Genomic DNA, 16038 nt, shown 5'->3' with positions numbered 1-16038 from the left:
CTCTAGGTAAGAGACACACGTCGACAATGTTTAAACTCACAATGGAATTGTGAGAATACATATAACAAACAGATATTTTTCCCCTCTGTAGGGAGACTTCGTTGATACCATCCTTAACAAGGTATGAACATATAATAACTAGGAAACATATACATAATTAGCTACCATGGGCTCATGAATTAACACACACATTCTTCTTTTTTAGTATTTTCCCTGAGGAAGGTACCATGAGGGTACCGAAATGCATCGGGCGTGTTAAATGTTAATGCGGATTGATTTTGACATGTATTAAGGAAAATAATGTTATGTATAAATGTAAATGTATATGCAATTTACAGTTTTGAGATGATCATGAAGAATTAATAATTCACATTACATAAAATGAATTGTGGTGAAAACTAAAAAAATTAAAAAAGTATGAATACTGATGGTATCAAGAATTAATTTGAATTTCGAAACAGAATAGGTGTGGGAATACACCGAGTGAACAGTGCATGATTGGACTAACCCTTTGGCTAGTCTTAACCACAGTTGAATCCGGGAGTGACAACCCTTACAATCATAGCACCAACCCATAAGTAGGTTTAGCGTTTCTAAAAGTGAGTGCTCCTCACGCACCCCACGTTCTTCTCCTGCAGCAATACCACGTCAGGGGAGTGCCGCCTTATGAACTGATTGACCATGCCCCTTTTGATTTTGTTCCCGAACCCATTCACATTCCAGCTAAGCACGTGAATTTCGAAACAGAATAGGTGTGGGAATACACCGAGTGAACAGTGCATCATTGCTGCAGGAGACACATCTCATTGGTAATAAGTGCATGGCCCTTCATAGGGGGGCTACAGGTTGGTGGCACACCCGGGGTTTACGTCCGGGTCACAGATGGGGGTTGGTATCCTTCTTAGGAATTTCTTTCCCTTTGCCATACAAGCCACATGGTCAGATCAGAGAGGGAGATATATAGGCATCTCAGGCCAATGGGAGGGTAGAACAACTACATTTATGTCAATCTATGTCCCACCGGGCCTGCAAACAGACACGTTCTGAGACCTGGGAGCTATTTTTCTGACTTTGCCACTGGGGACCCTTGTACTGGGTGGAGATTTTAACGCAGTCGTTGATGGGGAGATGGATAGGCACCCAGCTAGACTGTTACGCCCAGTGCAGAGATGGTTACCTGACTTCTTGGACACCACAGAGTTGGTGGATGGCTGGCGGCTGCGAAATCGGAGTGCTATGTGTTATACATACTTATCCCCAGCGCACCATAGCATGTCTAGAATAGACTGCACGCTAGTCCCGGCGGCCCAGGTTTGGGCCGTCAGAGAAGTGAGACACATTGGGAGGGGCATTTCCGATCATCCCCGGTCTGGACGCAGTTAGAGTTTGATCAGTTCGCGGCAGACAGGATAGCTACCCTTTGTCCTTGGTACTTTCATGACCCAGTCATCAAAAAAGATGTAGTCAAAGCGATGGACAGTTACTTTGTGGACTTTATGGGAAACGTTCAAGGAAGTAATACGGGGTAAAGCTATCGCTAATGGCCATGAAAAAGAAGGATAGACAGGCCGAGCTGGAGGAAGCAGAGGAGGCAGTGATAGCTTTAGATAGAGAGATAGCAGACGCTGCAACCCCCGGGGGTCTTCACCATCTCAAGCTAAAGCAGGATGAAGTCGGAGGATTGGCAAGGGGGAGGGCTGAGGCGCAGTTTAGAGAAACCCAGAGTCGAGTGTACGAGCACGGAGATAGGGTGGGAAAACTGATAGCGTGGCTGGAGAGACGAGAATGGGTGTCCAGATTGGTGCCTGAGTTGCGGGAGGGAACTCTAAGGCGATAGTGGACCCACAGATTATTGCAGATAGATTTGCAGACTACTACAGCGAGGTGTAACTTGCAGAGGGAGGGTATTCAGAAGAAGAGAATAAAGAGCTGATCAGAGATATAAAAATGCCCCTGCTCACTGAGGAGAACCAAGCTTATTTGGACTCCCCGTTAACCCCAGACGAAGTAGCGCAGGCTATCAGAGGGGTTAATTCTGGCAAGGCGTCGGGCCAAACGGCATCTCCATCAAACTATATAAGCTGAATGCTAACAGACTTGCCCCATTCCTCCGCTCCATGTTTATGGAGAGTAAAGACATAGGGGAGCACCCGTATGACCAACAAATAGCTAATACAGTGGTTATCCACAAAGAAGGGCAACCTAGGGAGAATTGCTCGTCGTATAGGCCCATTTCACTTCTAAATGCGGAGCCCAAAATATTGGCGAAATTGTTGGCCACAAGACTGGCTAAGGTTATTACCTCCTTAATACATCCGGACCAGTCGGGCTTCATGCCGAGTCGTAACACGGCTCTTAATTTGCGGCGTTTACACGGGGTCTTGGGACGAGTCGCCGCCATCCAGGTACTGGATGTGGTTGTGTCCCTAGACGCTACCATGGCGTTTCACAGAGTTGAGTGGCCCTATCTCTTCGTGGTGCTGGGGAAGCTCAGATTCGGGCCGGAAGTTAGGGGTTGGGTGCGTCTCCTTTACTCTGCCCCCCTGGCCCGAATTGTTGTGGTTAATAATCGTAAGTCTGCGGATTTCCCGCTGAGCAGAGGGACAAGACAGAGATGTCCACTGTCCCCGCTCCTGTTTACACTTGGACTGGAGCCATTGGCGACTTGGGTTCGGCAGGATCGCTCTATAAGGGGGCTGCGATGGACCCTTGAATGGGAAGATAAGATTTTGCTGAATGCGGACGATATCCTGCTTTACCTCACTAATCCCAGAGCATCCTTGATATGTTTCCTTGATGTATTGACCATATTAGGACGGTACTCAGGATTTGCCATTGACTGGTCTAAGTCGGTGCTCTTAGTCCTGAAGGGAGACAAACCGGTACTCCCCGAGGCCTGCCCTCTGCAGCTGGCACAGTCAAGCTTCAGATACCTCTGAATCTGCATCTCCCTGGACCTCGGGATCCGCTACGCCAGTAATTTGACCCCCCCTCTTGCCCGCTTAAGAGGAGACGTGACACGCTGGAAGGCACTTCCCCTGTCTCTTCTGGGCAGAACGGTACTTTTAAAAATGCTAGCCTTACCCAGGTTTCTGTATACGTTACAGAATGCTATGGACCCAGTACCTGCGTCCTATTTCCGGGAGGTGGAATCTCTACAGAGACAGTGGCTATGGGACGGCAGACCTCGTATTGCATATTCAAAACTTACCCTCCCCTGGTATGACAGGGGATCGGACTGCCAGATCTTAGGGAAATACTACTGGGCCTCCCAACTGGCAGCAATTAATCACGGGATATACGGGGCCCCAAATGACCCAGGCTATGCAATGGATCGCTGGTTGATGCCAGAGGGAGTCTATACCGGGGCGCTTTATGCAACATCCTGTGGATCTCGTCTAACGGGACCCACTCCGCATGCAGTCCAGGTCTGGCACACAGCAAACAAGCACCTCGGATGGGAGGGGAGACTCACGCTTGCCACCCCCTTATGGAGTGCGGAACAATTGGGGGCACTGTGGAGGTCGAAGGGATTCAACAAGTGGGATCTTATTGGCATCACCTCTATTGGGGATGTCTGGAAGGGTGACTCGATTCAGTCCTTTGAATCCCTGCAGTCACAATACCAGCTTAATGATGGGGGCATTTCCGCTACCTTCAGGTTAGGCATGCACTGCTTACTCATATCCCCCATGGCTCGTCGCTTCCTGAGGCCACCCAGCTGGAAGAAAGAGTGCTAGACGGACACATCCCGGAGAAGACTATCTCCTTGATATACAGGAAGCTGATAAACCACATGGGATATCCCCTGGGGCGTTTGAGGGAACAGTGGCAGGAAGAGGGCCTGCAGTAGGATGACGAGGACTGGCAGATGGGTGTATCAACCCCACGAGTGGTGGCAATCCCCATGAGACTCCGGTTAGTGCAGCTAAAAATTCTGCATAGATCATATGTCACTGGGCCAAGCTTGGTCCATATGGGCCACTCAGAGAAGGGGGAATGCAGGCGAGGATGTGGAGAGATAGGGTCGTTTCTACATATACTGTGGCACTGTGTTAGGGTCCAGGAGTTCTGGGCGAAGGTCCACGATACGTTGCGAACGGTTCTGAACTCGGAGCTGGGCCCGGAGGCACGTAGGTGTATTTTAAATGTCTGGGAGCCAACAGACCTCAGTGCCTATCAGAAACAGTGGGTAACCTTGGCGCTCACGATAGCTAAACGTAACGTGGCCCAATGGTGGGGAGCCAGCCAACCCCCCCCCCCCCCCGGGTGGAGAAATGGAAGGAGGACTTGGACTAGAGTATGTTCAGGGAAAGATCAGTGTATTTGGCGAGGGGCTGTCCCAGGAAGTGGAATAAAGTGTGGGAGGCCTGGAATGCTTACAGGGGAGATATATGTACACCCCCGGCGGAGTCTAGGGACACCGAAGTGCGAGAGTCCCCCTGAGTCGCCACATGTATTTATTTGCAATTAACGGAAGTATGAAAATGTCATTTGTTTATTGAGATATGCTGTAACCAGTCACCTGATGTTTGTTGTTTCTTTACTGTTTTTATCTAATAAAAATATTTTTTTTATAAAAAAAACATGCATAAAACACACACATTTGTTTATAAGCAAAATGGCATGAATTAAGATGGAAATCTAATTATCTATATTCATGCCGGCATCAGACGATAACCTATATTTACCTAACCTCATTTTTACCACTTTCCCCTGCATATATTAGGGGGTCTTTGGATCCAGAAGTACAAGGAAAGAAGGTATGCCGACTGTGGCGATACCAAACAATCATTAGATCATATTTTTAATTTTTGCCCCAAACTACTGACTGAAAAATATGAATGTTTAAAAAAATTGGATTGGTTTTATGGTGCAAATTTGCTAGAAGTGAATGTGCAGTCCCTAAGAGACAAACGTATATCACACAGGGGCATTTGCAAAATTCTTGGACGGTTACATATAAATATTTAATTTGTGTTCGTTGAATATAAACATGCTGGGTTCATTTGGATTAACAGAGCTATAATTCGAGTTGTGTGGGGCCAACATTCCCATTTTGTAATTAATCTTTTGTATTGTTTGTTTTATTGTTTGAGCTTGTTTTGTCATGGTTAACAGTTTTATACCTTCTGCAGTGTAGGGCGACAGTCCCATGCCTCAATCAACATGTTGAAATTGAATATGTTTTATTGTCTCAACGATACTGGAATATTTTTAATAATTATACCAAAAAGTCTAGCCATCACTAAACTAAATAACATCTGTAAGTCTTTGAGCAACAGTGGAGTGAGGTAATGTCATACTTGTACATAATGGTGTGACCCAGAATTTTCAGATAAAGACCTGTGCAGTTGTCACATATAGACCAAAGCGAGTCAATGAGCAAACCTAAGTTAAAAAAAACAATTGCATATTTAATTAAGTGCTTGGAAGCTTCCAAGGACAATGTGAAATCTGGCTACTATAAGTTGATTCCACAATTTCAGGAAAAACAATACAAAAGAACCAATTAGAAGCAGAAGGGAATAAGCTGCTTTTTATTTGGGGGATGGGGTGGAATTTGATATTCTGCATTATAATTTAACTTATTAATTTACATAATACACTTCCAAATAAAATCCTATTACTAAAAGAGCTACCCTCTTAATGCTTTTCTCCAATGTGGAGGTAGATAAAACTGGTCAAAGCACTAGTTAAACCCCTGGGAATGCGCATTTTGTTTTACATAATTTATATTTACTAAGTATGATTATTTTATGGTCATATACTTCAAGTATCTACAATGATTATGGCTTTTATATTAACTTTCAAGGAACAGAAGTTTGTGGTCTTATTTGTCCTAGAATGTACCAGATTATGGACATCATGTACCTTTTGGACCTTGCCCTTCATTTTCCTTCTAATTTATAAATATTTTTCCACTTGGCATTTTTAAGTTTCGCCTCGCCAAAGGCTGCGCTCTGCGCAGCTTTTCGGCGCAGGCGAAATCTATTGTTTACAATAAGGGCTACAGCAACGTCCCCCGGCTCCCATTGACTAGCTCCATAAATGGAGGCTAGCCATTGGAAGCCGGATCTGTCTGTCAAGACTGGACCAGATTCGGGGGCGTTCCCGCGATTTTTTCCCTCTCCGCCCCTCTGTGCGCGTCATCTCGGCGGTGGGCGTGTTGTTTTTTTTTTCTGTCAGGGCGCGTTTTCTCATTCCGCCGAAGATGGCGCCGGGGACCGTCGACCACTGTTCCCCATGCTCAATGCTCAGGTAAGCAGCATTTTTTAAAAATTGTGTTTTTATCCTGTTCCCCCCTCCCGCTCTCCGTGTGCCCGTTCCCGCCCCTGCCCCCCCCTCCCGCTCTCTGTGTGCCCGTTCCCGCACCACTTTATAATGCTTGTTTATATTGACAGTAAAGGAGAACTTGCCTTTTACAAGGCTGGGTAATTTTTCCGGAAGGATTATCAAATCTAAAGAAGATCCTATCAACGAAATTGTAAACATTTCCGATTGTGCCAGACGAAGAGAGACACGAGTGTATGCAATTTGGGTAATTCTAAATGCAATATAAAACAAACGGAAATACTAGCTCCTTGAAGGGAAGGCGCCCTGCGGATGGCAGCCAGGTGCTACGCTATTCCATGCTCGCAGCTGCCATTTAACTGCACCCACAGGGTGCACACAAGTGCGCCTGCTTCCACTAATCAACTGCGGAAGCAGCGCCGCAATCAGCCCGCACAACAGATGAACACGCACCGTCAATTGTCTGTTTTCACTTGTGGAGCAGAAATGATTCAGAATCAAGACCAGAGGAAGAGAAGCCGGAGCCAGCACAGCATCGGATGATGCCACATCTGTATCCGACGCACGGCCTGTGGGAAGCACAAAGACACAGCTGCGCCCACCCGGACTCCGAAGAATGGAAGTAATCAGCTCCATTCAGGATGCTGCACTTTCTTTTTTTTGCCACATGAAAAAGGCTCGTCTATTTCTATATGTATGTTTATATAGCGCTATCTAGCTTCCAGAGTGTCAGAGCACTGTGCCGTTGGGAAGCAAGAGATATAATACAAATCAGTAAGCATGAAGTGCAGTGCATTATTTCGTTTACTAATGGTGTAAGCATTTATACAGCAATATTTATAAAAGGATGTTGTCTTTTATACTAGGACGCATGCAGTAACCCTGCTGATTTTCTATCTGGATCATTTTATATGTTTGGTGCTCGTGTTTCCGGGGCGCCTCCGAGAGGTTGATCTTGAAAGAAGTTTCTTATTGTGCCTATCAAGACCCGTCTTATGTGATTTTCATGTCCCTTATTATTATTCTAGACGTAGTTTTTGAGTTTCCTTTAGAATACTCTTAATCATGCAGCAAGGGCGGTGGGCGTGTTGTTTTTTTTTTTTTCTGTCAGGGCGTGTTTTCTCATTCCGCCGAAGATGGTGCCGGGGCCCGTCGACCACGGTTTCCCCTGCTCAATGCTCAGGTAAGCAGCATTTTTTTTAAAATTGTGTTTTTATCCCGTTCCCCCCTCCCGCTCTCCGTGTGCCCGTTCCCGCCCCTGCCCCCCCTCCCGCTCTCTGTGTGCCCGTTCCCGCACCACTTTATAATGCTTGTTTATATTGACAGTAAAGGAGAACTTGCCTTTTACAAGGCTGGGTAATTTTTCCGGAAGGACTGTCAAATCTAAAGAAGGTCCTATCAACGAAATTGTAAACATTTCCGATTGTGCCAGACGAAGAGAGACACGTGTGTATGCAATTTGGGTAATTTTAAATGCAATATAAAACAAACGGAAATACTAGCTCCTTGAAGGGAAGGCGCCCTGCGGATGGCAGCCAGGTGCTATGCTATTCCAGGCTCGCAGCTGCCATTTAACTGCACCCACAGGGTGCACACAAGTGCGCCTGCTTACACTTATCAACTGCGGAAGCTGTGAGAGCTGTGAGGGCTGTGAGGGCTGTGTGGGCTGTGTGGGCTGTGTGGGCTGTGTGGGCTGCGAGAGCTGTGAGAGCTGTGTGGCCTGTGTGGGCTGTGTGGGCTGTGTGGGCTGTGAGAGCTGTGAGAGCTGTGAGGGCTGTGAGAGCTGTGAGAGCTGTGAGAGCTGTGTGGGCTGTGTGGGCTGTGTGGGCTGTGTGGGCTGTGAGGGCTGTGTGGGCTGTGAGAGCTGTGTGGGCTGTGAGAGCTGTGTGGGCTGTGAGAGCTGTGTGGGCTGTGAGAGCTGTGTGGGCTGTGAGAGCTGTGTGGGCTGTGAGAGCTGTGTGGGCTGTGAGGGCTGTGAGAGCTGTGTGGGTTGTGAGGGCTGTGAGGGCTGTGTGGGCTGTGTGGGCTGTGTGGGCTGTGAGAGCTGTGTGGGCTGTGAGAGCTGTGTGGGCTGTGAGAGCTGTGTGGGCTGTGAGAGCTGTGAGGGCTGTGAGAGCTGTGAGGGCTGTGAGGGCTGTGAGAGCTGTGAGGGCTGTGAGGGCTGTGTGGGCTGTGTGGGCTGTGTGGGCTGTGAGAGCTGTGAGAGCTGTGAGAGCTGTGTGTGCTGTGAGCTGTGAGAGCTGCGTGGGCTGTGAGAGCTGTGAGAGCGGTGTGGGCTGTGAGAGCGGTGTGGGCTGTGAGGGATGTGTGGGCTGTGAGGGATGTGTGGGCTGTGAGGGATGTGTGGGCTGTGAGGGATGTGTGGGCTGTGAGGGATGTGTGGGCTGTGAGGGATGTGTGGGCTGTGAGGGATGTGAGAGCTGTGTGGGCTGTGAGAGCTGTGTGGGCTGTGAGGGCTGTGAGGGCTGTGAGGGCTGTGTGGGCTGTGTGGGCTGTGAGAGCTGTGAGGGCTGTGAGGGCTGTGTGGGCTGTGTGGGCTGTGAGAGCTGTGAGAGCTGTGTGGGCCGTGAGAGCTGTGTGGGCCGTGAGAGCTGTGTGGGCCGTGAGAGCTGTGTGGGCCGTGAGAGCTGTGTGGGCTGTGAGAGCTGTGTGGGCTGTGAGAGCTGTGTGGGCTGTGAGAGCTGTGTGGGCTGTGAGGGCTGTGAGAGCTGTGAGGGCTGTGAGAGCTGTGAGCGGTGTGGGCTGTGAGAGCGGTGTGGGCTGTGAGAGCGGTGTGGGCTGTGAGAACTGTGTGGGCTGTGAGGGCTGTGTGGGCTGTGTGGGCTGTGTGGGCTGTGAGGGCTGTGTGGGCTGTGAGGGCTGTGAGGGCTGTGTGGGCTGTGTGGGCTGTGTGGGCTGAGAGAGCTGTTGGCAATGTAAATAACAATGCCATTTATTTATAAGTAAAAAAAAAAAAAAATCATGAGCAATGCCAATAGCTCTAACTTTTCCAAAGGCGAAACCATTGCATTGTAAATGCTTGTTATTATTGTTGGTAGACAGGAGATTAGTTTAATGTGTAAATTTTTTAAGTTCTAGATTAGAAACAGTTTGTAAATTACCTCTTTTTCCTATATATTAATTTACAACCTTGTATATTATATATTTATGCAATTCAACTTTTAATTTAAATATGGCAAGTAAGAAAACACAGCTATGCTCAAATTTTTTTAGCAGTTAACTAGGGTCAATACACCTTAGAATTGTGGCAGAAGAAAATAAAATTGATTAAAAAGGTAACATTTCACCATTAGCATGTAGTAAAAGATTCACTATCACTCAAAATGAAAAAACAAAACAAATAATATAAATTATACTACTTCTTTCCTGACAAGAGAAAAATGCAGAGGTACTGAAAAATGCAAATCAAAAATAATAAAAAATGGTGCTGATAGACAAGAGAAAAATGCAGAAGTAATATGGCATTGGGTTTAGCTCGAGATATTTGCAGGTTCTTTGGATTTTTGTCCTGCTCCCTGGCTTAAGGCTGGCCCATTAAAACAATCTCAGTTAATTATTTAAAAACAGAACATTAATAAAACCATGCAAGTGCCTGAAAACAGCTTTGTTTGAGTAATCAAGTGTCACACACAAGAGAAAGCCTGGAGGCATATTCACAATACAATGTCCATCATTTATGTGATTTACAGAAGAAAGCACAGCAAGTAATTATGTACTGAAAAAAATAGGGCAACGTACCAGTTGGGAATCTCCGTTTTCACAAGCAAATACAAAAGGACGGAGAGGAGATCATCCGCACACATTGCCTCCATGTTCACTGTCAAGACAGCATGGAAAGATTACAGTGAAAAAGGGGCAGGTTAACAAAAAGGGGCAGGTTAACAAGAGTTCATGCATTTGATTTTAGTCTTGTGCATTCACTTGATCTAAAGAACTAAAGTAGCTCTGTTCCTCTGTCTCATGTTCTCATGTTCCACTATCTTTCTTTTGAAGACAGGAACAACGTCTGTAGATTCCTGTATTTTAGTTGGGTATCATGCATTTTGTGATTATGAGCCAGTGTTCGGCGATTTGGGTTTACAATTCAAAGGATTCTTGGGTTTAAGGATTATGATTTGTTTGGGGGCCTGAAAATGAATGTTCTACTTTTTTAGTTTTTTTGAATGAGGTCTAATCTATTGTTTTTTGGGGACGGGCCCATGGGGAATAGATATAACATATCTACCTCTACACAGGTATGTTCTTCCATTTAAGCTCTCAAACACATTTCTTCTAAAAATTCCAGAGACTAAAACTCTGGTTGTTTCATTTCAGCACAGGCTATGATGCATGCTACACACTTCCTTCTTTTTCCTGTTATGGCACATATTGCTGGCAGGGTATATCACTAGACGAGCAATGGTGCCATCTCTGTGGGTGAGCTGGGAACACCAACAAGTAGTATCTAAGTAAGTCCTACTTCAAGCTGCACTTTAAACTCCCTCTATATGCACATAATTCATATGTACACTGGGGGTGAATTTGATGCCTGTGGAAGATGCCAGATTGACAGCAATGGAGCCTGAAGTAGCAGGGTAAATGCCTTGCACTAACCACTAGCAACATTTATTTACTCCCAACAAATACCTCCTCTTCACACTGTCCAACAATGGCAGGTCCTCACACTGTGTACCAGATTCAGCTTCGAACAGTGTTCTCTGGTGCCAGCATCTAAGTCTGGTCACCAGCCCCATGGCCTTATACGGTTCATTCCTAACACTAGGCACCAGTGCCAACCCTAAAATAGCCACAAATGCGAGCTTCTCTCAATTCCCAGACCTATTCTATATTGTACTTGCTATTAATACTGCCCAACCGTGCCATCACTTACAATATTGTTTCTTATCCTGCACTCGGCGCCAGATGCTCAAACGTCTGAGCGGTGTGGGTTTGCACAACTGGTCACCAGTAACCACTACTTACTCTGTCCAACAATGCTGTCCGTAAGACCCTATTCCACACAAAACTTACCACCGCCCCCAACAAGGTCAGCTTCCCATACTACCAACCAATGATAGGTCTTGATGCTCACCATCTACGTAAGCTCTCCATACTCCAAAATCAGTTCATGTTCAGCACGCTGCCTACATGTGCCAGATCCTCAGTGGCCATAACACGTTTCCTTGTGTTCCTATCTGCCCTCCCCACACACACTGCCCAATAGTGCTAGTGTGCCAGATTCCCCACCATGTGCTCTTCCCACTCAGACTACAATTTTCAAAGCCTCACCCGGTTCCTGTGCCTTACATTGCTTGCCACATCCTTATAGTATGTCCCAGAATGAGCTTCTCAAAATGCTCAGCAGTTTTTTACATTTGCATCAAGTGCCATGTCCTCAAATCGTATAGAAGTATCATCACCGTGCATGACAGCTTATTACACAGACCTCAATGCTTGCTTCTTATTCTGTTCGCCAAGGACAGCTCCTCTCACTGCTCATCATTGTCTGCACCTTACACTGCCTACCAATGGTAGCTGTTCACATTGTCTGAGCTAGATCTTTCTATATAGTCCACTGCAAGCTCCTTACACTCTTCACCAGTGGACTCGCAAGCAAGTACAGTCCCAGACAAGTAGGGGATGGAAGGACCACTCCAACTGAGAGAAGTCAGCAGCCCTTCCACTAAGCTAGATCCCATACATTCTGAGCTCGGAGCTAGTCCATGTAACAGTCAGAATCCATAGAAGGAAAACTCCAGTAATAGCCAATGGAATGGAGCCTGAGGAATCAAATGAGCAAGCATTGCATCCATGAAACACCTGGTTACATACAAGCCAGAGATGGCATGCATCCTCCAAATGGATGATGAATGACCAAGGAACCTTTGAAAAAAGGAACCCAGCTGGCTCACTAAGTAAAGCAATGAATGACACCTGAGGCAAAGTACTACTTGGAACAGATGGAAACTCTGTCAGGCAACCGGGGAAGAACAAAGCAACGGTATAAAAAAATATTGGCAAACAAAATCACTGCCATCTCTCGGGGAATAGCAGCAAGCATTTATTACTGATTGAATGAGAGTGATTATGCTAGAACAGAGTCTAAAGGGCATCTTGGGGAATCTACGTTCTAGGCTGTAAAGATGTTTACAGACCATGAGAGTACATCAAGAGTAACTGCAAATGTTGCCTTTGATGGTGGCATCAATGAGTTATCCAAACTCCAGAGGCAGAAGAGTTTCTGTGTGAGGCACCAGAGGGCACCAAGGGGAAGGACCAGGAGACTGCTCTAAATGTTTACATAAGTATTAAAAGGGCACTTCAGGAAGAATCCCATATCTATCCTTTCGCTGTGACTCCAGTTAAAGCCCAAAATAACAGCTCAAGGATCCCATGGGCATCTAATCCCTGTCCCGGTCGAAGGCTCTGAATAGAGCACTGGGCAATATTTGGATCAAAGCTAAGGCATCTTGAGGCAAAGCAGGTGTAATAATCCATGAGCTTGCCTTGGGCAAGGGCAGCAACAATGCCCTCAAGGAAAGGGCAAGTCTTTAATGGGGATGACCCAGGTAAAAACTCTTAAGGAATCCTGGGCTTAAGTCCAGTATAATGCTCAGGTTTAACTTGGTATTTAGGCTTTGAGATGATCTAAAACTTCAATGGGAGGCCCAGGAGAACCCTTGTATAAAACCTAAGTGGCCATTTGGCAATGATTGGCTTACAAATGCCAAATATCATCCAACATAGTCCATTTAGGGCATTCTCTTCCTGTGACCAGGCATCCTAAAATTTCCAACACCTCCTTAGTTAAACCCACAAAAATAAATGTCATCTCCCCACCCCCAAAATCAAACAGATTCAATCTGGCATTTATTTAAATGAGCTGAAACTAGCAGATTTCTCAAAGTCTCTGTAGTCAGGAGTAAATCCACTGGGTTTTACATTTGAAAAAATCCTCTCATTCTCACATATAAACAAACTTTAAAAAAAATCACCATCTATCTTCTTTCAGTTAAGAAAATTCAAGAACCATGCTTTCCTAGCCAATTTAAAACAGCTGCTCACACCATGATTTAGTTTCTGATTAGACTTTGGAAATTACATTTAGGCCAGAATTTCTTATCCCTCACTCCCCTGAGGGTTTTTTTCCATTCACAGCCAAGCAGATGTGAGAAGGTAACACTCACTTTACTAGGAGACCCCAACATTTTAAACAAAATTAATATTGAACCAATCCTTCTCAGGAGCATAGACCAGCTATTGCAATCCCTATCCCACACATCTGATAACTCAACCCGCTTTCATTTCCTTCAGGAAAATGTTGAAAACCCATATTTTCCAAATATCTAAATTAATCCACTCCACTAGGTCACCCTGCATATAAACAAGTATGCATTTTTGAACAATTCTCCTACCTAGTTTTTGCTCATCTAAAACATGTGTTCACTGTTGCAGTCTGCTCACTGCTAATGTATCAGGAATCTGGTTCCTGGTAAAGAACACTACCACCACCTGGTGCAGACTGTTTTATAAAAATGTTCAACAAAATAATAAGCGAGGCCACAGTTAGGTCCTGCTGCAACCTGGTCGACTGCGAGGCCCCAGAGAATATATCTGGAGGAGCAGAGTTTTTAGTGCCAGTAGGCACTTCGGTCAAAGCCTCTAACACATCCTGTAGAAAGCCATTGAAATCATCTCCAATTCACAACCCAGTGAGACACTGAAGTCCCTGGTCAATGCACGGAACACCAAATTTTTCCTATGAAACCCCTTTGTGGGATGTACAGGTTAGGAGTCAATTAAACGTGGCAGAGGGAATACTGGTAATTGATTTATCTTTTTACTAGTTCACCACTCTGGCAACAAATAATGCATAACCTATGACAAAAGGTGTGGTTCATGCGCACTACGAAGCAATAGGTTTCCTTCATTATTTTGGAGGAGGGGCAGCTGTTTTAGAGATATAGGTGCAGCAATAGTGGTTAGGCAATTTCTGTCAATCAGATCAATAAAACTTAAACAACTAACTGAAATGGGAATTGAGTCGACATAACCAGAAAAAATATACAATAAGACAACTACAAATACCAGATACACACACCAGGTCTTTGCCTGTTATGACAAGAAAAAGATACATTTTAAATGGTTTGTTTTTATGAACTTTCAAAGGTGAATGGGGCTGTCCAGTATACAGTCTCCTGCTTCATAGGAAAAGAACAATAAGGTATACTGCTCTGAAATCAACTAACCAGGCATCCAATTTAGAGGCCCGGAATGTTTATAATCACCAGAAGAATGAGTTTTTAGAAGCAAGTGCCCCCACCCACCCACAGGTGGCATGCATCATCATTGGGCCTGCACCTATTTGGGCTGGTGCTGAAATGTTGAATGCGCCCATCAAAAGGTGTGCTCTAAAATGGACTATATATATTTCTAAGAAGAGCTGTTGATACAAGTGGCAATATCTATGTCAGGGTCAAAAAAAGTAAGAAAAGCCTGAGGATGTGATGATCCTGGCTTCTCCTGAATGGAAACGGTGTAATCCAATAAACAATTATGAGTGTAAGGTCAACATGTTTCATCTCTAGATTATCACATTAGATCGAGTGCCATTTCTTCAGGACCAAAAACTATATAGATGTACCTAATCTAATCTTCACTCGGGGAGAGTAAGATTACTCTGCAATGAGTGTCACCCTATCTCCATGTTTGGTGTCTAGTGTAACTTACACTGAAATGTGTATGCACTTGCAACTGGTGACCCTCCTTTAGTAATGTCTAGGCACCTTGGTGATCATGATCACTACAGCTTCAAAAGTGGTGGTCCATTCACCTATCCTATGTCCACGATCCCGGAAGTCACATACATATTTAACAATTGCAGACCTCTTCCTGATAGTTAGAATACAGTAATGGAATATAAAATATCTCAATTGCCGTTATAAAAGGGACAAAGTCTGGAATCATCTCAAAGTCTAATGCCCATATCCTCTGCATCCAGGAAGATGATCTGTAATTCTGTCTTTGTCATTTTCAGGCACTAATATTACTTTATGGCTTTTATGGCATCTATGAATGCGAAACATAATGTGCTTGGAATGTCCATCTTTTTTTCCCACAGAGTTCCTATTTAATCTTAGGGATCAAAAGAAAGGCAAGAATGGTAAATATTATTGGTTACATGAGTTATATTTGTTCAGGATGTCACTCTAGCAATTGTGTATTCCCCAAATACAGGCCAGGCCTTCTTGCTTCCTTTCTTTCAAACATTAGCGGAGTTTGATTCTGGTATTCAAGTATACTAAATCTCTTCCGACAACACTTAATACTTCCTGATCAGTTCTACTTCGATATGGGCTGTCAGACTTATGAGATGAGATGGTTCGCTTGAAGAAAAAAGTTGTGAACAAAATCAACTGCTCTCTTCACAAGCTGATAAGGCATTTGACCTAGTGTGATACTCTTGTCTGGGGTTCTTCGGACACACAGAAGCTGGCTTTTATAGCTACATAAAACCTGTGACTAGAATAAGCCTCAATGAGTCCTTGACTGAGAAAGTGATCTTTCGAAGGTACACTATACAAGATTACTCGCGGTCTTCCCTACTATTCACTTTGATTCTTGGCTGCTTGCCCAGCAGATGACAGAATATCCATGTTTTCACTTTGGAGGAGGCACATGAAGTAGCTTTTGATGATGACCATATATGTGTTCTCAAGTTGGCAACTGCATTCAGATTTGCCACTACTGGCTCAGTTGGTTACC

At 45.1% G+C, this 16038-nt stretch overlaps 1 protein-coding gene across 3 annotated transcripts in view; it reads right to left on the bottom strand.

Annotated features, from left to right (window-relative positions):
* ANKRD27 (ankyrin repeat domain 27) overlaps positions 1–16038 on the bottom strand; it is a 719886-nt gene that overhangs the window by 479019 nt on the left and 224829 nt on the right. For all 3 annotated transcript variants that reach the window (XM_086945455.1, XM_086945456.1, XM_086945457.1), the window contains one exon: positions 10033–10111. In XM_086945455.1, the coding sequence (XP_086801581.1) occupies positions 10033–10111 (79 nt within the window). The remainder of the gene's footprint in view (positions 1–10032; positions 10112–16038) is intronic.

The sequence above is a fragment of the Lissotriton vulgaris genome, chromosome 12, assembly GCF_964263255.1.
Source record: "Lissotriton vulgaris chromosome 12, aLisVul1.2, whole genome shotgun sequence".
Taxonomy (NCBI): domain Eukaryota; kingdom Metazoa; phylum Chordata; class Amphibia; order Caudata; family Salamandridae; genus Lissotriton; species Lissotriton vulgaris.
The sequence above is the reverse complement of the archived record's forward strand: the minus strand, read 5'-3'. Positions and strand labels throughout refer to the sequence as shown.